Here is a 26,621-nt window from a genome sequence, read left to right as displayed (position 1 = left end):
CCCTTCATTCTTTTCCTTTGGATTGCAGGTTGAAAAGAAGTGAGTTGCTCAGAGAGCATGTCCTGGCACAGAGATGTTTCTCAGCAGTGAACCCTTGGCTTACCTCTGCTTTCTGCTAAAAAGTGTTGCTGGCTTAGAATCACACAAGGGCCGAGTGGAAATATGTTCTACCTCTTCAGATAAATCAGACACAAACAGCCTTTCTCCTTTTATACAGGCTACTCAAAGCAATGTGTGTATATTTAAGATTATAAACTTGTCAATTAGGACCAAAACAGGAAGGTATTTCTTTTCAAATTGTGTAGAATTACTAAGTAGAATGCCAGAAGCCAAGTCCTTTGGTTGATAAGAGCATACTTGGATAATTTTAATGATGTTCTCTTTTTATGATAGAATTTGATATGATTTTTTGTAACTACATTAAAAAATACTGTCACATGTTAAGGGAAGTATTTGAAGTGTATTAAGCCATAGACCAAACTGTCATGTCCAAGGGTTTGGTATTTAAAGTGGGGTGTAATCTGGGTTTTTTTTGAACCAACCAGGGTTAGAATAGATGCTATTTAGATTTTACTTTTTGGAACTACTTAAATGTGTTTCCGTTTTTCAGTATAAATACTAAGCATCCAGGACTGTGGTTTTTGAAGAAAAATACAGCACACAACTATTGTTAAAAATGTCCTTCAAAGGGATTTTTTTTTAAACAGGCATCATGCTGGTGAAATTGAATACTTTAAACTTGATTTCTGTTCACAAGAATAAAGTGTCAAAATTAGAATTAATTTCTGAAAACAGAAATTTCTGATAACATCAGAAGTGCAATAACATCAGAAATTAGTTTTATAAGGGAATCATAAAATTTGCTTGTAACTGACAATGTGTAAATTGTTTATAATCAGGCTGGTTTGGGTGGAAGGGATCTTAAAGATCATCCAGTTGTAACCCCATTGCCATGGGCAGGGGCAGCTTTCACTAGTCCAGGTTGCTTATGCAACTTTATAAATACTATTTTAAAGTATTTGGAATAGTTGCTTTTCATTCTTGCAATCCATATAAGCTGTAAATTGTAGATTGAAACACTCACTTTTGACTAATATTGGTATTTTTCTTACATTTTTAATATACTCACTGACTTGGGTGAAATTTCACTCATGGAGTTTTCATGAAAACCAGCGTGAAAACAAAGCAGAAAACTGAGTAAATTTTTAAGTGTCTTCTCAACCCTCTGTATTTAACAGCTAGATGTGATTCTTTTAAATCAGAAACGTGTTGGTTTGCTTTCTCAGAGCTATTGCCACACAGCAAATTGTGAGATTCCCATTTAGCCACGGGGAGGTGATCTCACACAAGCAAACGGCTGAAGCGCCTCAGTAAAGCCGCACTTGGTGGATTGTATTTGCTTTAACGCAGGCCCGATGGTCACAATGTGGTCCTTCTTTCTTTTGTCTGATTTATCCTGTCACAGACCTGGAGAAAAAGGAGGAGGAAATAGAGCAGCTGAGAATGGATTGTGAACACTTCAGAGCCCGTCTGGAAATGGCCCAGGCAGATTGCATGAGAGAGAAGAAGGTAGATTTGCTGCCAGGATATTGATATCTGTGTGTTTGAGTTTTAATAACAAAAGCAGTACTGATAAAATTTTCATGTTCATGTCACAAAATGAATCCTCTCTCAAAAACAATCTGGGATTTCTATCCATATAGTCAGGTGGTGAGGAAAAAACCTGTAAGGTCATAACTGCTTTCCCCCCCACCCCCTTGGTATTTCTAGAGCAAAAGGATCAATATTGTAACTAGGCAAAATATGGTAAGATGCAGTACCAGAAAGAAGTCAATGTGTACAAACAGAGGTACCAACTGTCTCCCACTGCAGTACAGGATCCTGCAGTGTACCCCAGCTGCAGGGATCTCTCTCAGCTTCCATACTCTGGGAGAGTAGAGTTGTATGGAGTTGTGTTATGGGTTCTTGGCAGGGCTTGTCTTGGTATATATGAACAAAAAAATCAAACATTTTGTTTATATTAACATGTTGAAGTAAAACACTGGGGTATTTTTGAACATTGTGGTATAGCTGGAATCAAAAGGTCCTTCACAGAATCAGCTCTTTTGACTTTAACATTGCTATAACATATTTGCAAAGAGGGCAATAGAAGATAATTTAAGCAGTGCAATGTACAGAATGAAACCAGCGTCGCTTGGTTTGCTGTGAGCTGTGTACCTTTGTCTAGTGTTAATAGTCTTTCTCAAAGCACCTATTGATCCAATTGCCATGTACAGCTGAGAATCAAAGAGCAATTTCAGGGCTTCTTTTGCTCTGTCAATATTGTATTTAGTGATTATGAGAGGGGAGATTCTTAACAATGAAGGAATAGCAAGACTGTGACTTCTCAGACTGTGAAACCATTTGGGTTCAAATGAGTCTCTGTGAGAATCAGTGGTGATTATCTGCTGCAAAAGTTCATTTCCTTGGAGCAATCTTCAGTAGTCGGCAGACGCTCACATTGTTGGAGTTGTACAGCTGGCATTTGCCAGCCTTGGGATTGCACAAAGACAGATGAACCTACAAAACTTACTTTGTTTTTGAAGAGGAATAATGAAGAGTTCAGAAATGCACTTTTAGTGCACATCTGCATAGAAAAGTCACTCTGGGATGAAGTTTGGTATGATGGAATAGTTGTCAATCTGGATGTTCCTTATTTCAAAAGAAATACCTTCTGGGATAGCTGTTGCAGTTCAGCAGTAGGTCCAGGGTTCATTTTGCTGTGCACTGAGGTCTTCAGTTGTGTAAGCACCCAGGATAAAATCCCTGTAAGACTGAATGTTGCTGCTTTAGATGCTAATGAAGTGAGTCCCTCCTATTATTCTTGTTAATACTATGAAGTAAAGTGCAGGTGGTTTGCATTTATGATTTCTTGGGGATGAGTTTTATTTGAAGCATGGATAGTTTACTAGGAGCAGTTGTTTTGGTGTTTCTGCTCAAAGCTCTTCTCTTCATGTCTTTGCTGTTGTGCAGTGTGTGGCAGTTCTCTGAATGCGTTCTCTTAAATGCCAGGAAGGTGTATATGGGTGGATTGTGCTCATGATGGTGTGAAGTCCTTTAGCTCTTCAGGGTACAACAAGATGGTGTGTGTATATGAGTGGTTTTTGTTCCTGTTAATGACTTTTCTGGTGTTCTTCATTTGGTTCTGCTCTAGGCATCCTTGTGTACAGTTTCTGAATTATCTTCTATATGTTTATCTTCTAAAGGAGAAGAAAATGATTCACTGAAACAAACATAAATGCATTTCTGGTTGAGCAGTGTCCTTTTCTGAGGCCATCATAAGTCAACATTTTGCATTCCAAACTCTGCACAGAGCTGTATCACTGGTTAGGGAATTGCTGTGCTTTCTGAACCCGAGCAAAACTTGAAGTGCACGTGTTATTCTTGGCTAATGTCTCCTTTGTCTGTCTTTTTGCAGTTCCATACTTGGGCACTGCTGTGTTCTTGTGCCTTGACCTTTTCCTGAAGATGGTGGTGTTGCATAGCACAGGGATTGCTTGGTGATGTGAACTCTTAGGAGTGTTGTTTCCAGCCAGGTTATTTACTTTTGCAGGCTCCGTTTATTTTCCTGGCTCTTGAATGTACCATTTTGTTTTCCTTGCTTCATATCTTTGTTCTGGTGTTGCTTTTGATCTATTAAAAATTCTGGCATTTCTTCTGCTGGCTTTGCATGCTTGTTGGGGGATCTAGATTTGGTATTACTGGGTTTTATGTCTTACTCAGTATTAGCATCCAAATGCAAATAAAATGTATTAAAGATACATTTCCCTAAGACTAGGACAGTGTGGAAAAGACAGGGAGAATATAGGGATTAGGCAGGAAGATGCCTGAGGACATTTTGTGGATGCACATGGTGGCAGAAAAGCTGATAGGCCTGGCAGTGAGTCATGTAAAAGATGGAATTTGGCTAATTTGCTTAAAAAGGATCAAAGTATTAAGAAGTAAGACACTTTTCCTGGGAGACTCTGCCTATGGAATCAGCAGCAAGTGTCAGTCTTTTGCATATATAGGTGAGAGAGACTCACTGCAGAGAGTAAATGCACACAGAAGTCTACTTGAGAAATGAGATTTGAACTTTACAAATCCCTACCTGCATGTTCCATCAGCAGCAGTGCAAATCAGGCTGGTAGGTGTGATCAGGAGGCTCAGCAGGTAGTTGGTGACAGCACAGGCAGCTCTGTACTGGTTGCTACCATATTGTGTAAATGTTCAGATGAGTTTACGTTTCTATTCTTTCCAAACCCTCGACATGAAGCATTGAGCTGAACCCCAAAATGTCAAGATACTTAAAGTCTTGATGACAATACATGGTTGAAAGTCTTGTTCTGTTTAGTTACTTTCAAAATTGACTTCTAAAGATTCCTTCTCATTTCCCCATACTTCATCCTGGCAGCCAAACACACTGGGAAGGCTGAGCTGAGGAAGGTGTGTTCTGCAGTGAATTTGAAAATATCATGTTGGTAAAAAGGGCAAAAAAACCCAGATCCTTCTGGTTTTTGACATTGTGCAATCTGTGATTCTCTCTCTTTTAATACATGAATTAGCATCATTTTTCTGGACTGGCCTTGGTCTTTCCCTGCAGCACTGTCTAGTACCACCCTACCTGGAAGGTGCTTGGGAGCCCCCACCCACCCTGAGACACAGACTGCTGAATCCCTGCCTTGATCTCTGTCTGTGCTGGCTCTAAACCAAGAAGTGCAACAGCTTCGCTACTCCAGTGGCAGCTGGTAGGAAGACAGTGAGACCTAGAATCCTGCCCAATTCCATGATACACTTCCAGCCAGCTTCCCATGTGATTGGAAGAAAGTACTGCCAAATGGATATTGTGCTTTAGTTTGGTTAGGGTTGATCTGTTCTCTCTTTATGCTTTGTGGCAAGAACCACGTAGCAGTTCACTTAAGTGATCACAGAATCATTGTGTCACAGAATAGTTTGGACTGGAAAGGATTTTGGGGTTCTCTTACCTCATTCCAACCCCACTGCTGTGGGCAGGGACAACTTCCACTAGACCAGGTTGTTCAGAACCCCATCCAACCTCATGGGTGCACAATGGTGCTTCAACTTCCTTGCAATGGAAGGTCCTCCAAACTTGAAACCTTAGGTGTGTTTTTTGGGAACTCTGTCTTGCTTTGACACTGCTGCTCAGGACTATGCCAACAGTAAAGAGTTTGAAGAGACACCAGTATTTATCCTAGATATCCACAACTGTTCCATGTTGGCTAGAGCAGAAGCCTGTTTTGAAAAACAAAACAACCCTCCCGTCCTGTAAGATGTTTCCTATCTCCTGTGAGGTGTCAGGAAAAGCTGGCCCCTGATGCTGAAATCTCCTCTCTCTTGAAGAGACATGGATCTGTTTGCTCAGGGGGAGATGTCTCCTATCACGCTTCTCTAGGTGCCACTCCGTCTCGGTGGGTCACTTGGTTTGACCTTGCGGACGGTTTCTGGTTCCTGTCAGGCTGCACTGCTCAGAGACAGCTCAGGAGAGAAGGAACATGTCTGCAGCTGCTGTGGGTTACCCTCCATTTCAGAGGTGGCCATGATTGTGTTTCTTGTTCTGTCCCTTGTGGCAGACATGAAGTGCAACCAAAATTTCCTTATGCTGTTCCAGGAGAAACTGGACCTGCGGCAGCAGCTGAACGAGGCCAAGCAGCAGCTCCTGCAGCAGGCAGAGTATTGCACAGAGATGGGAGCAGCAGTGTGCACCTTGCTCTGGGGGGTGTCCAGCAACGAGGAGGCTGTGAAATCCATTCTAGGAGCAGTAAGTATGGCAGGTGAATACTGACCCCTGGTAATGCTCTTAGGCCTTTAAAACAAGGACCTTTAAAACAAGGACCTTGCTGTGGAACACACTTTAAGGATGTATTTCAGAAACTGTCTGGGCAGCAAGAATGTTTTCTGGTTTGCATGTTCCTTGGGCTCCATCCATTCTCATTTAAGAAGGGTTGGAGCTGTGAAGTGTTATGAATAAATGCAGTAATTCATTATTTTGTTACCAAATGAGGGTTAGCTGTTTTCCACCACACACAGCTAAACGGGAAGCAAGGCTACAGTTAGCACAATGTAAGTATCTTCACAAGCTAACAGGAGACAATAGTTCCTGGGCACATGCAGGAGTTTCCATGGCTGTAGGGAGCTTGGAGGACCTATTTCCATTGAGAAAAGACAGATCCATTGGTTCTCAACTTCTCTAAATCCTTCTGCTGCCTTAATACGTGAATGACTCTTGGAATTTTAGGGACCTTTACTGCTCATGGATTTTATTAAATCATCAGTGTTAAACATGGGCAAGTAGACTATTTGAAAAAAAAAACAACAAAAACAAACCACAAAACCAAAACAACAACAGTTAATGACAATAGTAATATTGCAACTATCCCAGTTTCACTGCCAAGTGCAGCTGATGGAATTAGGAGGGATTAGGGGACCAGGCCTGATAAAAATATGATTTTCATTCTTGACACAGCCAACATGAGAAGGAATTGCTGTATTTAATCTGAGAGAACTGACGCCACAGTTTCTTTTGGCTTGATTTTTCAGCAGCATGATGAACAGCTGAGTGAATAGGATTAGTTTATTATAGTAAGTGGTAAACCAGTATGTTTGTAAGAGTTGTTCTAGTTGGGTGCTCCAAAATACAATTACAACTTTATATTGGATATCAGAAAGCTGTACAATGATGCCTTTTTAATGATAACTTCTGATGATTCCAAATCCAAGCAGCAGCAGTCACTAGGAAAAAAAAAATCTGTAAAACACTGTATAAAGCAGTTGAAATTTAAAGAACAAGGCTGGTTGTTAAAAGCAGTCTTAAGTATAAAATTCAGTTGAATTAGTTAAAAACAAAACTGCTGCTTGAAATTTGTATAAAGGTAAAAAACCCAACTGTAAAGATGCAGTACTTTGGGGGTTAGGTTTGTTTGAAATGCAAAATACTTCTCCTACAGTCATTTCCAGCAATCATTAAAGCTTGTTGAACTGCTGTACTTCTGGTGAAGATCATAGCAACATTTAGGGGCATCATTTTCTTGTGATGGTGCACATAACACTGTAAGAAACGTGCCTGGGCTTGCAACAAAACTCCTAGGAAAAACATAAATGGATAGTGTGGCATTGTGTCAACCACAGATTGCAACTGGCAGTGAGTCAGGTCATTAAAAGATGATGGAGATTTGTCATACAACATATTTAGTTTGGGTTATTTTGGGACAAGTTGTACAGCTTGTAGCTTCTTCCCTCCTCCCCTGAGAAGGTGCTGTGAGCTACGCAAATGTATGAGAGCATCAAGGGTGCTTTGAAACTGTTGCTGATATTTACGCACGTGGGGAAGGTGGCATCAATTCATAATCACGTCATGCCTCAGGGAACAATGCCCAAGCTTTTTTCAGTCTTTGAAGCAACACAGAAGTGGGTCTGTCTTACAGTCCTGTAATACAAGTGGACTGAAATGACGTTAGTGACCAATATATGTTTTGTGTCCGTACGGGTTGGGAAGATCAGAATTTAAGCAGCAGATTTGAAATGTGACACAAGTAGTTCTCAAGGCAGTGGGGGAGAGATGCCTGCTGGTTTTGCCCACGTGTTCCTAGAGAGAATTTGAAGAAACACCCAGAGGAGCATCATGATAGAGTTTTCAAGATTTCCTACCTGCATGTACCAAAAAAAGAAGTAAATTAATTCCCGTGAGATTGTTTTGGATGTCTTTCAAAAAGCTTCAGCCAGATATGACAGGCTTCTCCCATGGAAATACAACCTGAAGGTTTGATTTCAGAACAGCATCAAGGCTTGCTTCAACTTGAGAAATTTTGGATCCTACAAGGTGTTTTGCTACTTCAGTTGTCTGATAATGGTGACAAACGACTTTATATTTTGTGGCAGCAAATTTTCATGTTACCTGGAGTTTTCACACAGGAGTTCCACAGACGGCAGAGGGTTCATTGCACCATCTGAGCTCAAGCACCTTAATGGCTGCTTTCAGAACTGTCCTTATCTCAACATATGTGGGTGAGACATTCTTCAGTCCCACGAAAATGCCGTCAATTAATAAGGGACTGTGCAGAGTGCGTAATGTTTGCTATTTATAAACCTGCTAGGTCTCTGCTGCAGCTCTTCAGACATCAGCACTAGTTAAGTGGTGGCTGTCTGGAAAGAAGGATCAGCAGAGAGGACCAGTGAAACCTCAAGAGGCTGGCAGATAGAAGGTTTCTTGTTTTCTGTGCAACATACTGACTACTCAGGGTGCTTAGTACCCTTATGTTCCCATGAGAATATGTATTTTCATAATAACTTGTAGGGCTCTTCATTTTCACTCACACCCTCTTGCTTCTTGAGCTATAGTTGCTGCTTGTGTTAAAATTGACATCTTTGAGGATTGGTGTCCATATAAAAACTACATCCAGCACGTGCAGAATTGCACTTGTTTTCCTTCTCTTTCTCCATGATCCCTTCATTTCTCTGATTTTGGGACCACAGCATCATTTGTGAAGATACTGTGTTGACTGAGCCTGCTTTTTGTCCCCTCTTGCTGAAGTCACCCTGCAGGAACTATACATCTTTAATGTGGTGAATGTGCAGCAGTGGAGGAATAAATAAATGTTACCACTAGCTTTGCACATACTGTGAAAGCAGTAATTTTGCAAAAATATTAACATTTTCAGTCACTTCACAAAATGAATAAAAGTTCAGGCATTTCTTGAACTCTCCCATTGGGTCACTACTGGGAATAACTACAAGTTTCAGCTGCTTCGTGGAACAACTTACTAAAGTTGTTAAGGAAAATATTAACGTTATTAAGGAAAAATTATTAAAGACACTGGGAAACCCAGCATTATGGGCTCTCTGCCACACTGTTTTGGTTATGAAAGCTTCATCCTCTGTGTGAAAGAGAGTTCCAGCAATGTTTTACTAGTCAGAATTACCAATGAGCAGAAACAGGTCTCTCCATCCTTCTTTGTGGACTCTGCACCTCTGGCCAGGCTCTTTGACCTGCCCTGAGCTTTGTACCAGGTGGAGCTCCCTCAGCTGAGATACCTCCAAACAGAGCAGGATTGCAGCTGAGGGGAAAAGACTGTCCCATAATTACAGCCTGTGCTCCTGTTCGTGTGTTCTGCTGTGATGATTATTCTTTCTCATGTGACATGGCTGACTTAAATTCAACCTGTGACCCACGAGAGACCTCCATTTCCTTTTCTAAAGAATTTCTGCATAGCCTGTTACTCTCCATCCTGTATTGAGCAATAATGAGTCCTATTAGGATCCATTTGAATTCTGCTTTTTTTTCTGGATACTTTATTGTTTTCTTAGGAATTTCATGTTAAGTCTCCAGTCTTCAGCTGATTTTGACAAAAGCTACTGTAGTAGGCCAGATAAATGTGAAACACCTGGTGCAGCTACTGCAAAACAAGGAGACAATATTCTCACTTTTGAAAATAAGCTTTAATTCTGCTGGTTGATAGATATTATTGTGTGCTTAGGAGGTAGATATGCAATAGTTTAGTTTTATGAATAAATGTAGCATTGAGTAGTTTCCTGTTTTCTTCTGAGATAATGGGGGATCAAACGTCACTCAGTGAATAACTGGTATTTTCTGTTGTTTATTTGAAGTAACTGAATGTTTTAATAATTTGGAAGATTGTCCAATTTTACTGTAGCATCTAATAATTATAGTTGCTGTAGTGTGTGTAATCTTTCTTCTCCTCTTGCAGAGTAAAGCAGTAAAGTTTTTCACAATCACTGCCCAGACCATGGAGAGCTTTGTGAAGTCATTAAGTGAAGACATGAAACAGCAGGATTTGGATTCTGAGGAAAATCAGTTTGTATTAGCTTTGGCAGGGATTGTAACAAGTAAGTTAATGTTGTGTCTCAGAATACCATTGCACACGTACTGGGAATGTATATTGCCTCACAGAAGCTGCAGTAAATACAGCTTTTCAAAGTTAAGTAGTCAGTGTTGATATCTTGGGTGACTTTCTGGTTTTCTAAAGTTCTGGCAAATTTTGTTACTAACACTTCTGCTACAGGCACTTCTGTGCTGCCTGTGACATTAAGGATTAGACAGGTAAGAGCCATTGAGTTCTGAAATTCCTTATTGCATCCTTCAGTCTGGAATGAAACAAGGACCATTGAACCAGTCCTGTATGCTCACATTAGTCTGTACACATCAATTGACTTTGTGAATCACCAGTGATGCCAACATGTGCAAGATTACGAACTGCACATGCTGCAAGTAGATCAGCCCCAGCTTAAGGCATGGACTGAGGATTTTAAAACTGCTTAAAGATATGGTTACTGTCAAATACACCACACTTTCACTGTATAAGAGAAGTAGAAGGTAATAAACCTGACTTCCATACTAAGTATTTTTTTTTAGGGCCAGAAAATAAGTAAAAAAGTCACATATCTGCTGTAGAATGGCTGCCCTTGGCTTGGGAGGCTGTGAGGCACAGGGTTGATACATCATCTGCATTTCTGTGAAACTGTAACTGTCAAAATTACACTAAAGACATAACGCAAGAGAGATGAAACAATGGATATTTATACAAATAAGTGAATCTTGAATGAACAGCTTTTCTGAAAATGGGGTTTTTAGCTGTTGGTGTGTCATCAAAGATTGTAATAAAATCAATATGTGATGCATTATGCCACTGTTACTACGGGGCAGGTGTAAGAGAAAATAATAAAGGAAAATCTGCTCTGGAGTAGTAGCCTTTGGAAATAATTTCATCTTTTGGTTTGTGCTTGAATAATGCCACACTTGCAGACAGGTAGGAAAAGAGAATCTGAGTAGATGTTGACAAGAATTTTGGTTGTGTAGTGTGCCAGGTGTATTGAATTGAGTGGTTGTAAAACTCTGGAATCCTGTTTCTTTAAAGTGGAACCTATAATGATCAGCCTGTTTCAGTCACACATTACCTGTGGATGAATGCAGCCTTTTGTTTCATAATTTACTGTGTTGCTATTGGGACACTGGGCATTCTGAAAAAATTCTTTGGTTACCAAAGTAGAAGTATGAAGGAGCTCGACCAGTGTTTGCTGTTCAGTATTTGCTATGTAGGTGAATGTAGTCTGAAGTTTACATAAATGCCATAGTTCATTCTTTACAGCTGACATATCTTTTTAGTGGTCCTGATAATTAGCAAAAACTTTTGTTTGAAACATGATTTTTGGTGATGTTTTGTGCTCTCCCACAGACGTGGCTGCGCTGGCGTGTGGCCGTGAATTCCTGGTCAGTTCCAGTCGGGAATTACTGGACACAATGATGCATCTCCTGGGAGACATGAAGCCAGGACTCTGTAACAAATTTAAAGTGTATGTTGACTTTTTTTTCCCTTTCAAACGAAATGCATTATCTTGCAGTGCAGCTCAAGTGATGACAGTAGTTTTCCCACTCTCCCATTATTCCCTTCCTGGAGAGGAAGCTGTTTTCTCAGTAGCATTCCTTGCAGCTTTATCCAGGTTTTGTGTCTCTTTGGAAGTCTCTTAAGCATTGTAATATTGTAAAGGTGAGCAGGGGTGCTCTCATCTACCTTGGGAGGGGGTTGTGAGTTGAGTGAGAAATAAGGAAGGTGTGAGGTCAAGTTTTGCAGCAGAGAGGATGTGGGAAATGTGGACTCATATTTATTCCCTTCTTATATGAAGTGTAAAATGTCACATGTCCTTAGTGAAGAAAGTGAGTTATGGATCTGCTAAGAGCAAAAATGAAATAATTTTTGATTTCAACTCAAAAAGACTCATCACACACTTCAGTCTGTAAGAGGCAATGCCTGTAAAATGACCTTGCAAAACAGCTTTAAAGGCAAGGCCCTGTTGCACAGTTCAGATACTGCAGAAGTGCTTTTCAGCTGATGGAGATATTAAATAAACAACTGTCTTTGCCTTTTCCTCCAAGACCTTGTAAGCTTAGGATATATGGCCTTGACTCAACAAATTACTGTGGCTTAACGAATGGCTCATCTGCTGAACTGTGGGCACTGGTCCTGTACACCTGGTTCATTTGTTCATGAGGATGGTTTGAGCCACTGTCGTGGTTTTTTCCTAAATACACAAGCAATTCATAGCCCAGGCAGCTGTCACAGCTCAGCTGACAAACAGCAGCCCTGTCAGCCACAGTAACTTGATCACGTCCAGGCACACATTTAGGCAGGTTGGATGTGATAGTCTTGAAATCAGGCTCAGTCTTCACTTGGGAGAGGTTTTATCTTGCCTAACCCCAGCTGTCAAAGAGGGGGATGTCAAGCATTTGCTGACTGACTGGGCTCCTTCCCACAGTCACTGGGAGGAGATGGTGCTGTCAGGTGGTTGCTCATGTGAGGGGGAGCAAGTTGCCCTCTGGAGGTGTTTGCCTTTCCCTGTTGGATGATGAGGGGAAAGCTGAACAACCTGTGCTGTAGATAGTGGCTTGATGATTTGAGATCATTTACTCCTGAGTGTTGGGCTTGAAGGTCAACAGAAGGGATTTTTTTGATAACATCCCAACTGAAAGAATTCTATGAGAATCTCAGTTTAAGAAAGGAAATTTGTGACTTCATGTGTATAAAAAAACCAAACCAACCAACCAACCAAAGCCAAAAAACAACCCTTAAAAGAGGATCCATACTGTTTCAGAATCGGTAAATGGGAAAAAAAAAGAGGATTTTGAGAGGAGGAAGGAAGATACTCCTGCACACACACACTGAATTTCAAGTGGATATGTGTCTATGGGTCCAGATAAACTGTTTTTGAAAATTTCATATTGTATTAATGTAATTGGATTTGAGGGTCTTTCTTTTGAATTTGTATTTTGGGTTGCTTGTAATTGTGCTTCAAAATCTGCCTGCTTTGCAGAGGAATTACCCATGGTGATGTAAACTTGGCTGCCATACAGCACTGCTGGTAAAATACACATAGAACAATCCCATGAGGTGGCAAGGAATTCAACAGGTGTGAGCTTCTGGGCTAACAAATGGAGGGAAGCTTGGAAGAGAGGTTGCTCAGCGTAGTTGATAAGTGAGAAATACTAAGCATATGTTACAATAGCTTGAATGCAGTGCAGTGATGATATTTTCTGATATCCCACAGAATCAACTTTTTTTTTTCCTTACTCTGCACTTGCCATTGGATAACAAAAATTGCTGTATTCTGACATTAGAGCAAATGCCAGAAAGGACATTTCTTCATGGCCTTGTCATAGAATGGGAAAACCTAATTTGCTCAAATGTTTTAGTGGAAAATGATTCCCTGTGTTTGTCTTTCATGTCCATAATAAAAAAAAAAAAAAAAATCTTTTTTTTTTAATGAGCTCTGTATTTGTCTTGTCACTGCTCAGTTCTAAAAACCTGTTACTAACTAACACTAGATTTTATTCTTGTCCTTTTGGGGAGTTTTACAGTCTCCCAGCCCAGCAAAGAAGAGTCTGAGGGGTTGGTTGATTTGTTTTTAAGTTGTTCTTTGCATGTAAGGTTTTTTAGCTGCTGGTTAACCTTAATCAGCATTTTCATAAGCAGATGTGTCAAAAGAACTCCCTTTTCTCCTCCCATAGGGGACATAAGCCAGGACAAAATGAAAGACAACTGTGAGACAAGGATATGAAGGTTGCTGTAAATTCTAGGGCAATTTCAAAGTTACATGAGGATGGACTCTGGAGTCATCATAAATAGTGTCTACACATACATTTATATACATATTCATACAGACAGATACGTTTTTAAAACTATACCTCTCAGATGAAAATGTCTGTTCATTATTCTGGAAATGCAGTGTATTTTTCTTAAAGCATGACCATGGTGTTACACGGGAGGATATCAATTTATAATCCAATCAGTTGAGGAAAAAAATTTGGCTTATAATTTTAAATACTATGGTTGTCTTTTGCTTAGCTTTGAGATTTTACAATTATTTTCTAACTTTTATTTTCAAAAATATTTTTTATTTCTGTGTGAAAAATCAGGGGAAACTGTGAGTCTAATTTTACACACAGTAGTATCAAAGTAAGCTGATGAAGAGGGGAGTTCTATTTCCTAGTTCTAGCAATCCTGTGTTTTATTTGGATGAATATATAAATAAAAAATTACAGGGAGAAGCTGTCACTTACTCCAAAACTGCTGTGATATCCACTGTAGTCTGTGAGTATGGAGTAAATATATCCCAGGCATCAATGTGAGTGCTGGGACTGAAATCTCAGGGGTGTCCTTGCCTTTCTGAAGTTGCAGATGTGAAAGGCTAGTTATTTTTCTCATTGGTGTAGGGTTTGTTCAACATTTGTAATTGTAACACAGTCAATAAACATTTATGTAATTGTTTGTAGCCATAATTAAATGGTTAAGAATATTCAACTTTGCTTTTGTGACAGTTGAAAGTAGCCAGTAAAGAGACAGATTAGTACATAATAGTACATTTTATATACTAATCCCCTGTATTAACAAGATGGGAAGGGGCTTTAGCTGTGCATTTAGTTCCAGGTTTAAAAGAAAGCATTGACAGATACAGTAATACAAGATGTTAATTAAATTTGGCTTGTCTAAGTAGGAAGATTATGAAATGCATAATTAAGACTCACTCCACATTAAAAAAAAAAAACAAAACACCAGAAAGTATTGCTTATCCACTAATCATTTGTGTCAGGTTTGCTTCAATAAGCACTTTTGCAATTATTATTGCAAAAATGTTTACTAAAATTTACAGGTCCTGGAGGTGAAGGTGGTTATAAAGGGCCTGGAAATGTTTCTCTGTTGTACCTAGGTGAGTGTTTAATTAAATATGCTGTTACATATTCATATGCCACTGCATTGGCTTGTGGGGTGTTCCAGCACTCCAAAAACCTCAGCACTTTCTTGGATCACCACCACCAGTCCCTTTTGTCTGCACAAAGCAAACAAGTGAAATAAAAATACAAACACAGCAGTGCCTTTTTACGTCACTTTATTTCTAACTGCAAATGTCAAACAGATTAAGGGTGAAAGACATTCTCAAGAAATGTTAACATTGCCATTATAAGATGATGGTTTATTGATTATTTCCATTCTGGCTGATTATAGGTAGTGCTGTGCTCTTTTGTCAGGGCTTGTTCTGGAAGCCCAGAGCAGCAGGGGCTGGATGAAAAGCAGTGTGTGGGCTCTACCAGCTGAAATTTCAGATCCAGAGCACCCCTCCCTGCTTGGCAGTGGCCACTGGTGCAGTAGATTTAATAAATCTGCTCTTCTATCTTTCTATTGCTTAACCAAGGTGATCAAACTCAGGGCACATAAATGACACCTCTTACAGCTCAGTTTATTGTGCCATGGGTCACTGCCTTTTCTGCTTTCTGAAGGTGTCCACAGAGTGCCCAGAAGTCTGCTGGTGGCATAGGAGCTTAAACCATGAGACCTTGTTTGAGAACTGGATGTGAGGTGTGAAGTCCATTTGGAATAAAGTCATTTCCCTTTTGTGTGGACATGGTGGCAGTGCAGTGACATGCAGGTTTATCTCAGGCATGAGAGAGCGGTAGCCAAGCTGGCTCCAGGACAGAGAACATTCCCCTCCCTGAGACCTTCCTACTCTTGCATGGGGTATTTTTTCATGTGTTTAGAATATGTAATTCAACAGTAGAAACAAAGGTTTGCACAACATTGCTTATATATCATTTGAGGTTCATCTCTTTTACTAAAATATAAATTATTAGCACAGGGTTCTGCACCGGTACCTGCTTGACACATGGCAAAAGATGCTGAAGCATGCAAAGAAATCAAAGACCATCACATCTTCTTTCTTTCAATTCTAGGCTAATGCTAATGTCACTTTACAATGTGAGTATCAACCTGAAAGGCTTGAAGTACATCAGTGAAAGTCCAGGTTTTATTCCCCTGCTTTGGTGGCTGTTGAATGGTAAGTTCCTCTAAGAACCTTGTAAATCATGACTTTCAGGGCTTTGTAGATTTGCAATAGGTGTTGCAAGTAGCAAACCAGAAGTTTATATCTGTAACCTGATTAGCTTTTGACAGAATAGAAGTAAACAAAAAGGGCACATAGCTGGAGGGAAAAGATGTGCATTTCCCACAAAACTTTTGGCCCTGTATGTAATATTTCATTAATGTAAAATTTAAGGGTGGTAGATTTAAGAATAGGGAGTGGAGAAATTTGATGGAGTGGTTTAAAAAAAAGCCACCTGTGTCTTCCCATACCAACTTTAAAATAAACTTTTAAGGGGAAACTACATACCATTTCACTACCATTTAACAGAGGAGTTTGTGGGAGAGAAGCCAAGTCTCTAACTACACTGACCCATTGCAAAAGTGGCCCTTTCTGAAGAGAGGCCTTGTGCTCTAATAGGATTTGGGATGCCAGGGCTGGAGGACTATTCCCAGCTGTGCTTTTGGCCAGTGCAGGACTCCAGGGACGTCAAGGACTTGTGTTGTCACTGTCAGGTACATGAGTGACATCAAGGCTCTGCTCTTTGGGAGGCTTCAAATCCCTGTGCAGGAGCCAGCGGGGATTGACGTTCCAGTGTGCGTTGGACTGGGCTGGCAGCTGTGTGCACAGCTCGTGAGGGACAGCAGGGGGACAGAGCTGTGACACTGCTCTGCCTGGGCTTTCTCAAGATTTATGAGGAGATTTTGGTGTGCAGATAGGACTGGGGAGGTTAATTATCCCTCTGTGCTGCTACTGCTAAAGTACGACTGGAAAATACTAACAGCAGCTGAAATGAGAGAGATTGCATCTGCTTTTTCCAGAAATTATTTTGATACTGAATTTTTGAAAAAAGCTTTGGTTAGGGTTGGTAAACTGAAAGTTATTTGTATAGCTCATGGTTCCTTTAACTATTTTACAGAAAATGTAGCTGCTCATGCTTTTCATCAAATAATTTCCTGCTGTGGAATGTCACAGGCTCGCTCTTCCGAGGTCTCAGGAAATTAAGTAATCCTTGTAAGGGAAAACACCATTTCTATAAAGGTTTTTAATATATTTTGAGAAAAATGTGATCCTCAGAGACCATTAAATACTTGGTCCTTTGTTCAGCTGTGCTTTGAAATTTAACATGTCTTAGTCCAGGTTTTCCTTTTACTTTATGTTGGCTAATAATCTGTTCTAGCAAAAAATATGAACCCAAAACACCCTCTCAGTATCCTGTCTAACTGTGGATTCCCAAATGTGCCCTTGCAATTGTTGTGATAAAACAAAAAAGAGAATCATTTGATGCAGTCTGTTGTCTGAAAAAGATCAAGTAAGAGGATGAAATGGGAAACACTTATGATTAATTAAGCTACTAATGGAAAGGCTACTCTGCAATTTGGAAGTGCTAATTGTTTATGGCTGGGTTGTAGAAAGAAGGATGATCATGGCTAATTCCTTGACTTTTTGGATAATAAACTTCCCCAGTTACATCAAGGGTGGAAGATTCTCAGATAAAGCACTTCTGCAGGTTCAGATCCCTGACTTTGGAGGAAATCTGCTTACTGTCAAGAGAGAGCGCTGACTGGTTTGGATACCAGATGAGAGGTTAGATCCAAGACCTGATCTTGTTCCCATCATTTTGTGTGAGATCTCCATAGTTTTCTCAACATTTAATCTATTTCTAAATGTCTGTAGTTGTCAAATTCAGCAGCTTCCACCCACTCTTGCTCCTCTCCTGTTTCCCTGACCAGCACCTTCAGGTTCTGCTAGCCAAGATTGAGCTCATAAACACGTGGAGCTGCTACAGCATGAGGTCCTGTTATTTCCATGCAGGAGAGTAGAGTACTACCCTGTGCTGGCAGAGTATCCTGTACGTGCTTCCTGCCTGCTGGAAGCTTCTTCAAAGCCTCTTTTGATTAAGGCTTATGACATGACTCAGCTTTCCAGTTTTGTATGCTTTTATCACCATTCCCACTAAGAGAGGCCCCAGAAATCAGCCTCTGATTTTTTTTTTTTTCATTTTCAGAGAATCACCCTGTTTGCTTTTCCATTGCCAATCTACAAGTGTCCGTGACCTCAGCCTATATGCATCAGGCCCATTTTCTCCCACTGCCTTGTATGCAACTGATAAATCCCTCAAATTCCTTCTCTGAGTTCTCAGTTTCTGCCCATCCTTGTCCCTTGAAGAAGAATGTCCTTCCTGTTAAGTGAAGAGAGCAAATAATTGACTCCATTGTCTTTATTTTCCTTTGTTGTATCTAAAGCAAAGAGGGATTTCATTCAAGTTGTCTCACAGCATTTTTGAAGAGATAGAAATGTGCCTTGATGTTGAATACATGGATTGGAAGAGAGAGAAGGGAAAAAATCTAATGAAGGTTCCTAGTGGAGTAAGAATGTTAACAGCAAACTGTTCTGTTGGTCTTTGGGAAACTTGGATGAGCTGGTGTGGCTTCACGTTCCCTAACAAGAATTCTTAATATCTCTTTCTGCTGGAGGCTGTACTGATCATAGGAGAAAACCAAATGTTTGGCAGAATTTTTGAAGATAATGCAGATCTCTAGTTTTAGCACTTTATCAAGTGGGCTGTCTTTTTCTTCCTTTTTTTTCCCCTGCCTTTTTAAAACTGCCTAAAAGATGGACACCCTTCAATAACCAACACTGATCACTGAATCCTCTGTGTAGGTATCAGCTGTGCCTGCCTGCACCTTCCCAGCCTGGTGCCAGCATGAATGATGACTCAGATTTCTGCCCGTGGAGCAGCCTGTGGGATCAATAGAGTTCTCCTCTTGTGGAGCACCATTTGTTTGCAGAGCAGCTGTTCCTATCTTGGACAAAATAGGCAGCTTTAGTTTCCTCCATCAGCTGCTGTCCCTGTGTTGGTGTGCTGGCTGAGGGTTTCACATAACTTCCAGATTTAAAGAACCCCTGTCCTCAGCCACAGAAAAAGAAGCCTATATCATACTGTGTAGAAATCCACCTGAGATTTGTCAATATTTTTTTTCCTGGTGTTTTCCATCTAAAGATGCAGTAAGACCTCCATTCTGTAACTGCCAAAGGAGTGGATTGGAACATTTCTCTGACAAGGATCTCTTGAAGAATAAGAAGTAACAGTTAGCTCAGGTATTAATAATAAAAGCTAAATTAAATGTTTTTCATTTTTGATCATGCAGAACATCTGCTAACAAATGAGTGCTGGAGAAAAGGAGTCTAGGGTCTTCTTTACTTTCTCTGTTTGGGTGGGGTTTTTTGGTTGGTTGGGGTTTTTTTATTATTGTGTATCTTTATTTTGGTTTTCCCCTCTTTCCTTTTCTTTGAATGCAGTTTAAAAAATTGCTTTCTTTGGATACTTGAGAAAGCATGGAATGCAGAGACACGAAGTCAGTGACATTTCTTGTCCATAGCTGGGAAATTGCTCCAGGTACTTCATTAAACAAAACACAAAAAGAGGAGGAGGAGTAATTTTAGATCTTGCCCTTCAGTTTCCTCCACCACAGTTCCATTGGAACCCACAGTTTCCAGTTGGAAATCCAACCTTGTTTATCCAAATTCTTTGCAAATTATGGTCTTTATTAGAAATGCTTGCATGAAGCCCATTCTCACTTTGCTGCTTGCACCCTCAATATTTGCTTTTCATGACTAACTCTGAAGGTTTCTAATGCCTTGCTCTTCCGTCTGAATTTTCTATGGCTGTGAGAGCTTTTGAAATTTCAGGTTATTTGCATGGCAGCATGTTACTTAAAAAAACATCTGGACAAACAGAACTGTCATATTTATAAACTGATGTCTGTATTAAAACAAATTTTGGCTCATAAATCAAAACCTCAGTTACCAGTCTTTCAAGTTCTCAACAATTTCATCCTCTTGTCATAGAACCATAGAATATTCTGTGTTGGAAGGGACCCGTCAGGATCATCGAGTCCAACTCCTGACCCCACAGAACATCTCAAGAGTCCCACCATGTGCCTGAGAATATTGTCCAAAGGCTCCTTGAACTCTGGCAGGCTTGGGGCTGTGACAGCTTCCCTGTGGAGCTTACTCTAGTGCCCAGCCACCCTCTGTATGGAAAACGTTCTGATATCCAGCCTAAACCTCCCCTGACTCATCTTCATGCTGTTCTTCAGATGATGACATTAATCTTAAGAAGAGGATTGCCCTTTGAGACCACATCCATTTTGGTAAATGCAGGGATGTCAGCTCTGACGCAGAGTCCCCTGAGCCTCAGTTATCTGGGAGGCTGGAAGAGTGGCCAGGGCAAGTCTTGTGGAATGTTTGCCCTTTTCCATACTCCTACTTTTCCATACTCCTACTTTTCCATACTCAGCTGCTTGCCTGGGTGGAGCTCTAGGCTGTCCTTGCCATCTGAGCAGGAGCTTCTTGACAAGGTCATTGCCCTGCCTAACAGCTCATGCAGACTGATGTTCTGGGAGGAGCACAGTGTTACCCAGCAGCTGCAGAGCGACCTCTCTGCAAACTCCTGTTCACTTGCAGCCGCTGGCAGGGAAATTGGCACTGAATTGCTGCTTCAGTGTGGATCCTGGGAGTCTCTCTCAAGGATTTCCCTGGCAAAAGCATGACAAACGTGTCTGTAGGAGAGTGGGGAATTCTCCTTAGCTGAATTCCATGTGAGAGCAGCCACCCAGCCAGGGAGGAGAGTGAAGGTAACCCAGCTGTAACACAAGAGCTGGGGCAAAAATTTTGCAGAGAGAAAATGCATTTGTGTCTGTAAGAATTGCAGCAGCAAAGCTCAGTCTTTTTTTCTGCCCTGGTGTTCTCTCTGCTCCTTCCCCTCAGTGCATCCTTACTGCAACATTTCTTCTCTTCAAACCTATCAACAATATAGAAATGTCTGGAAAACTCTCCTGCTGCAGATGCTGCTTCAGCCCTGCCAGCACTGGCAATGCAAAGGGATCTTACACAGGGGAAGCCATGGCCATAGCTGTCTCTGTTAAATATGCTGTGAACACAGATAGTCTGACAGGCTCATTAAAAGGAAAGGCTGAGTGGCAGATTGCTCCTTCCTGCTGGAATCAGACAGGAATTTAATTGAATGGTACCTACAGCAGTGGTAGGAAGCTTTTGAAATTGTAAAGTCATAGAATGGTTTGAATTGGAAGGGATCTTAAAGAACATCTTGTTCCAACACCCCTGTTGTGGGCAGGGTATGCCAGGTTTCTCAGAACTCCATCCGTCCTGAACTTGAACAATTCCAGGGACGGGGCATTCACAGCTTCTCTGGGCAACTTATCACACACATAATGAGGAATTTCTTCCTAATATTTAATCTAACCTCCTCCCCTCTTTCAGTTCAAAGCCACTGCCCCTTGTCCTGTCACCACATTCCCTTGTACCAAGTCCCTGTCCAGCTCTCTTGTAGCTCCTTTAGGCACTGTAAGAGGCTCTAAAGTCTCTCCAAAGCCTTCTGTCCTCCAGCTCTCTCAGCCTGTCTCCATAGCAGAGGTGCCCCAGCCCTCTGTTCACCTTTATGTCCCTCCTCTGGACTCACTCCAACAGATCCATGTCCTCCTTATATTGTGAGCTCCAGGGCTGCATGCAGCTCTGCAGGTGGGGTCTCACCTGAGCAGGGCAGAGGGGCAGAATCCTCCCTCACCTGCTGCCCACGGTGCTTTGGATGCAGCCCAGGACATGTTTGGTTTTCTGGGCTGCCAGTGCATGTGGCCAGCTCATATCCAGCCTCTCACCCACCAACACCCCTGAGTCCTTCTCCTCAGGGCAGCTCTCAATCTCTTCATCCCCCAGCCTGTACTTGTGCTTGGAATTGTCCCAACCCATGTGCAGGACCTTGCACTTGGCCTTGTGAACTTCTGTGTTCTTGTACACAGGCACAGCTGTAAACAGTGTGCTGGCAATAAACAAACGTTGCATTCAGGTGGGCAGGGGATGGCGTGGCCACGTGTAAATTGAGTTCACACAACTCAGAGCCAATTGTGGATAAGCTGTTGAGCGCTGATGTAATGCAATTACTTAAACACTGCTGTAGGGGACAGTTCATCTGAGAGCCTGGTGCTAATGACAGATTCGACTAAAATCCATCCACGTTATCAGCTGCCTTTTGTCAGTGACTGAAAGCCATTGACATCAAACTGAGCTGGCAGCTTGCAGGACGTCAGCAAACTCCAGCAGTTTCAACACCTTGGTAAAATTACATCAGCACCTTATGATGGTGGTAGGTTTGGGCTACGCCTGTGATCCTGGCTGAGGCAAGCAGCTTGATTTCTCCCCCTCTTCTCCAGAAATAATGGTGATAATTTTGAAATTGTAGTTGGAGATGTGCGTGCTGCTGGTTGGGAGGATGTGATGCAGTGATTTGATTACAGCTAAAAAGGATTTTTTCAATCTTGTACAAACAAAATGTTACTCAGCTAGTGTAGAAATGACTAAATCTGGAAGCTGTTGACATAAATATAATGCTGAATAATGAAGATTCCTTACATTTCTCTGAGTGCTTTGTAGACAGGGTTTTTAGAAAACGTCCCTAATGATGTTGGAGACAAGAGAAAGATTTCTCTGGTATTTTTTTTAAAATCCTCTTAGGGAACATGATTATCTTCAATAAGTAATATTCTCAAAACCACATGTAATCCTAAGGGAGTGTATTTTAAGGCATATGTATTTATTTAACTCAGAACATCTCAGAATACATTCAAAACAATGGCAATCTGAGGTTAAATGTGTATTAAGTCATCTTCTGGTGCAGGATCATTTCCTTCCTTTGCTGGATGCCCACGTGCCTAATCTGTTCTTCATTTGAGTGACTCAAGCTGTTGAGCTTCCCTGGCTGCTGCTGGAGATTCTTCCTAGAACCTCTCTGCTCTTACTGGAAAACGTTCTTGTTTGTCAAGCTGGAAATCATTTCCTGATCTCCTACAGATCCTCATTTTCTTGGCTCCCCTGCTAAGGCTTCTTCCCTGATCGATTCTTTAATTTCTACAGCCTTTAAACACATGCAGATAATATGAGTATTGATTCCTGTAACAGTATTAATAACAAAGCTCTTTTCATCTTACATATATGAAGCTTCCCAGCAGTACTGCAAGCCATTAAAAGTATTAGTGGCTTTATTTCATGGAGGAATAATGTCACACAGAGGAAGATTGTAAATGAACTACATAGATTTTGCTCCCCAAAGCTTCTTTCTTCTTACCTCTTTGAGCTGTAGTTTGTGGCTTTTATTTCTAATGAATAAATGTAGAATAATACAAAGTACAGAAAAAGGGGGAGGTGATGTGGGCAGAGTTTGGAAATTATATATGGCAAAAAAATATGCATTAAAAAACACACAATGTGGAAGACATAGAGGCAAAAAATTAAGGCAAAGGAGGACAAATTCAAGGCTTTTATTCATATTTTGATTAGGTCAGAATAAATCTGAAAACCAAAATTTGCACCCAGGTTTTCTCAAAAGGATTCACTGAAACGTTGCTGGCCAGGAAATTGGACATAAAGTCTTGCTATCTGTGAGACTGAGCTGCAGCATTTCCCCATGAGTTACAAATGCTCATCACTCAGAAAGTTGCACCTGCAGGTACTGCTGGAGATGATGATGGAAAGAGACACCTTAGAGCCTTCAGCCTGGGTGTCAGCAGTAGGAGTGACTGTGCCATGGGTATGCAGCACTAATCACTGGGTTTTTATTGATCTGGTAGTGTAAAATTGTCCAGCATGCCCAACAGCTAGGATTCTCAGGGCACAGAAAAGGAGAAAATGTACATTACTTTTTGGGTTTGGACAATACCTGCGTCCTCAGATTATACCTCACTCTGCTGGTTTTCCAGGAGAAAGTAGAACTCCTTTCTTAACAGGTTCACACTTGATTATTTCCATTTATGATGGAAAATGGAGGAAGAGAGAGAGTGCCTGGCTTTTGGGTGTAGAGCAGATGTCACAATCTTTAAAATTGCACATCAGCCCTGTGCTGTTGGGAATTACTTCAAAATCCGTCTCAGCAGTGAGTTTCATGCTGAAACCAGAGTCTTCTTCACTGTCCATCACATCCTGTTCTCTGTCCCCCTGGGTGCTTTCAACCCTTATGCTTTAATGAATAATTCTCCTCAGTCCTTTTTCAGGTCACCAGTGTTATGTGTGAAATAAGCCAGGAATGGTAGGAACTTGCCTCAGCCCCACCAAATGCTTCCTCCAAACTCAGAGCGCTCTGGTTCATCACTGCAGTGGTTTTATGCTCCTTCAGTGAGATTTTGGTCTCTCTGGTGCTTTTGTGCTCCAAGTGATCTGAATTAATTTTCTCAACCTTTCTGCACAACCCTTTATCAAAAGCTTGCTGAAGACTAGGTATGCTAATGAAAAACACATTAAAAATGCATGGCACGTGGGACAAATAACTGCTTCAGCTATAAAAATATATTAGATGTTTTCATTTGGAATATGCAGAATAGGGAAGTCTTTCTACCACATGCTTTTGATAAAGCAGTAAACCACTAAATGCAAATGGGCCGTTGCAAATGATTAAAATGTAATGCTCCTAAATGTTTCAGTAATTAAAAATGCATCCTGTGTTCTTAGCAGTGGAGTTATTATGTGTCTTTCTGGCTTAAGTCAGTCAAAGGTCTTTGCTGCATTTCCCTGGCACGTTCCTGAGCAGCAGTGCTTTCAATGTCTGCAGACTGAATTAAACACTTGGAAGGTTGATACATGGTTGCTAGAAAGTTTTATAAAGATTAATATTTTATTGAGCTTTGAAGAAATCTGAAGCCTCCTATAAAAAGAAATTAAAGAAAAGCCTGATGATCTACTGCAGAGTTGATTTGTTAGCCTGTTTGTTTTTTAAGTCTGAATAATCATGAGATACAGTTCGTTCTGCTCTTAAATTGGATTGCATCCAACAGTACATCCTGGGCACTGACTGGATAAAGTCAGGTTGATAAATTCCCTGGTTTACAGCAGTTTCAACATCTGAAAAACAAGAGAAAGGTTCCTGGCTATCTCTCCCTCATAAACACTGCTGGGCAGAAGCTGCTGAGGGAGGACAGAAATGTGGTTTTCAGGTACCTCCTAGAGCCAGCCAGCAGCAATGGGCATCTGGGAATCGTGACACTTCCATTATTCCCTGTCTGCCGGGTGGATCTGTTCAGACTCTCTTCTAACAAGCACTGGATGCTTTTCTTCCCTGCTTTTAGACCCGGACACAGAGGTTTGCCTCCACGTCCTGAGGCTCCTGCAGTCGGTGCTCCTGGAGCCAGAGGTGTTGGCCAGGTCGGGCGCCGAGGTGCGCGAGACGCTGCCGTTCCAGCGCATCGTCGCCCTGTCCCAGAGCCGCAATGCAGAGCTGCAGGCACTCGCTAAAGAACTACTTGAGGATCTTAAAATATTTGAGTACGAAGCGTAGAAGAGCTCCACGACACCAAATGCATACGTCTTTCCTATCTTTTTATGCTGCAAGAGTTGTTGGAGATGGGCTTGACTGAAAAAAAAACCTCTGCCTAAGTTCCTCGGACAAAATCCTTTGCGGGAATTAGGTAACCCACCTAAAATCGTACTTGGGAAAACGTGTTGGGTTTTAGCTGCCCACATAAAACCTTGGGTGATCTGGTAGAGATGGGACAGGCTTAATTTCTTTGAGCAGAATTTTATTGATAATGGGTTTCCAAAATGGTCCACGGTTATGTTGTGTATTTGCTCTCTAGATGGAGTAAAATATTCTCATTCATTGGTAACAGTTCACTGCAGTGGTAGATAATCCTTTTGGTCCATCCTTAAGAATTACTGTACTGTGAGGAAAACTTTGTTGCCTTTTATAACTCTTCTGTGTCAGAATGCACCCCAAGTTCCAGTTTTATTGTTGTTATTTCTCACCTCTCTCTCTTGTAATAAAACTGAAATTCTGTAGCATGTAATGGATTCTGCTTTCAAAATTTGTATTCAGAGTCAATTTGTATTTGCAAGTCAAGCTGGTCTGTGGCTGCCAGGCATGCTAGAAACTGGGCTATTGTTTTTAGAAAAGCCCTGAGAGGGGATATAAATTGCTGTTGTCCGTGGTACCCAGTTGTGTGCTGAAGAGGCTGAAATGAGCTGCTGCTCTGTCATGAGCAGCATCACATCCCCTCACAACCATGGGGTTTGTTAGAGCTTCTGAGTACAGTTTGCTCACCTCAGGGGTAAATACAAACACTTGGTGCTGGGTATTGGTAGAATCTATAATGTTCTTAGAAAAAAATAGCATTCATTTCTGTGATGTCAGAAACAGAGCCAGTTAAGTGAGGCTGTTCAGGGGAGCAGCAAATGAGAAGTGCAGTGCTGTGGTAGCACCTTTTTCCATACTAAAGTTATTGCACCTCATCTGGGAACTCAGTGTATTAACAAAATACAACGTGAACTTCAAATTACAGAAAACATGAAGTAAGCTTCATGGGATTTAAATATTATGATTGGCAGAGAGCTTTAGAGGGAGACGGTTGTAAAACGTGAAATTTAAGATATAGGGCATCTCCCTTTGGGCTGTTTGCAGAATGATGGATGTTCAGAGTTAGAAATGTAATAAATCACCTTGAAATTACTTGGCTCAGATGCTGCAGATGGTAACAGTCTGGTTTGGGGCTGTAGAATGAAGATTGAGAGCTCACATACATGGGTGGGTTGCATGGGGTTCTGCTGTGTCTCATTCAACACTGTCTTGAACTTACCAAGTGCAGACTTGTGGAAGGCTTTAAATCTTCAGTAAAGTGTACTTTCTTTGGATTTGTTTTCTTATCTTGATATCCTAGTTAATC

The 26,621-nt window shown here is 41.1% G+C and overlaps 1 protein-coding gene across 3 annotated transcripts in view; it reads left to right on the top strand.

Annotated features, from left to right (window-relative positions):
• HSF2BP (heat shock transcription factor 2 binding protein) overlaps positions 1-25,748 on the top strand; it is a 31,145-nt gene extending 5,397 nt beyond the window's left edge. For 2 of the 3 annotated variants that reach the window (XM_069021739.1, XM_069021918.1), the window contains exons 3-8: positions 1,466-1,569; positions 5,648-5,797; positions 9,741-9,879; positions 11,226-11,343; positions 15,770-15,873; positions 25,032-25,748. In XM_069021739.1, coding sequence (XP_068877840.1) covers positions 1,466-1,569; positions 5,648-5,797; positions 9,741-9,879; positions 11,226-11,343; positions 15,770-15,873; positions 25,032-25,240 — 824 coding nt within the window. In that variant the 3' untranslated portion in view covers positions 25,241-25,748. Of the gene's footprint in view, positions 1-1,465; positions 1,570-5,647; positions 5,798-9,740; positions 9,880-11,225; positions 11,344-15,769; positions 15,874-18,901; positions 19,086-25,031 lie in introns of those variants that run through there. The other variant, XM_069021821.1, reaches the window with a different exon arrangement.
• The last annotated feature ends 873 nt before the right edge of the window (positions 25,749-26,621 follow it).

The sequence above is a fragment of the Aphelocoma coerulescens genome, chromosome 1 (genome assembly GCF_041296385.1).
Source record: "Aphelocoma coerulescens isolate FSJ_1873_10779 chromosome 1, UR_Acoe_1.0, whole genome shotgun sequence".
Taxonomy (NCBI): domain Eukaryota; kingdom Metazoa; phylum Chordata; class Aves; order Passeriformes; family Corvidae; genus Aphelocoma; species Aphelocoma coerulescens.
This window is presented reverse-complemented; position numbering and strand designations above follow the sequence as displayed.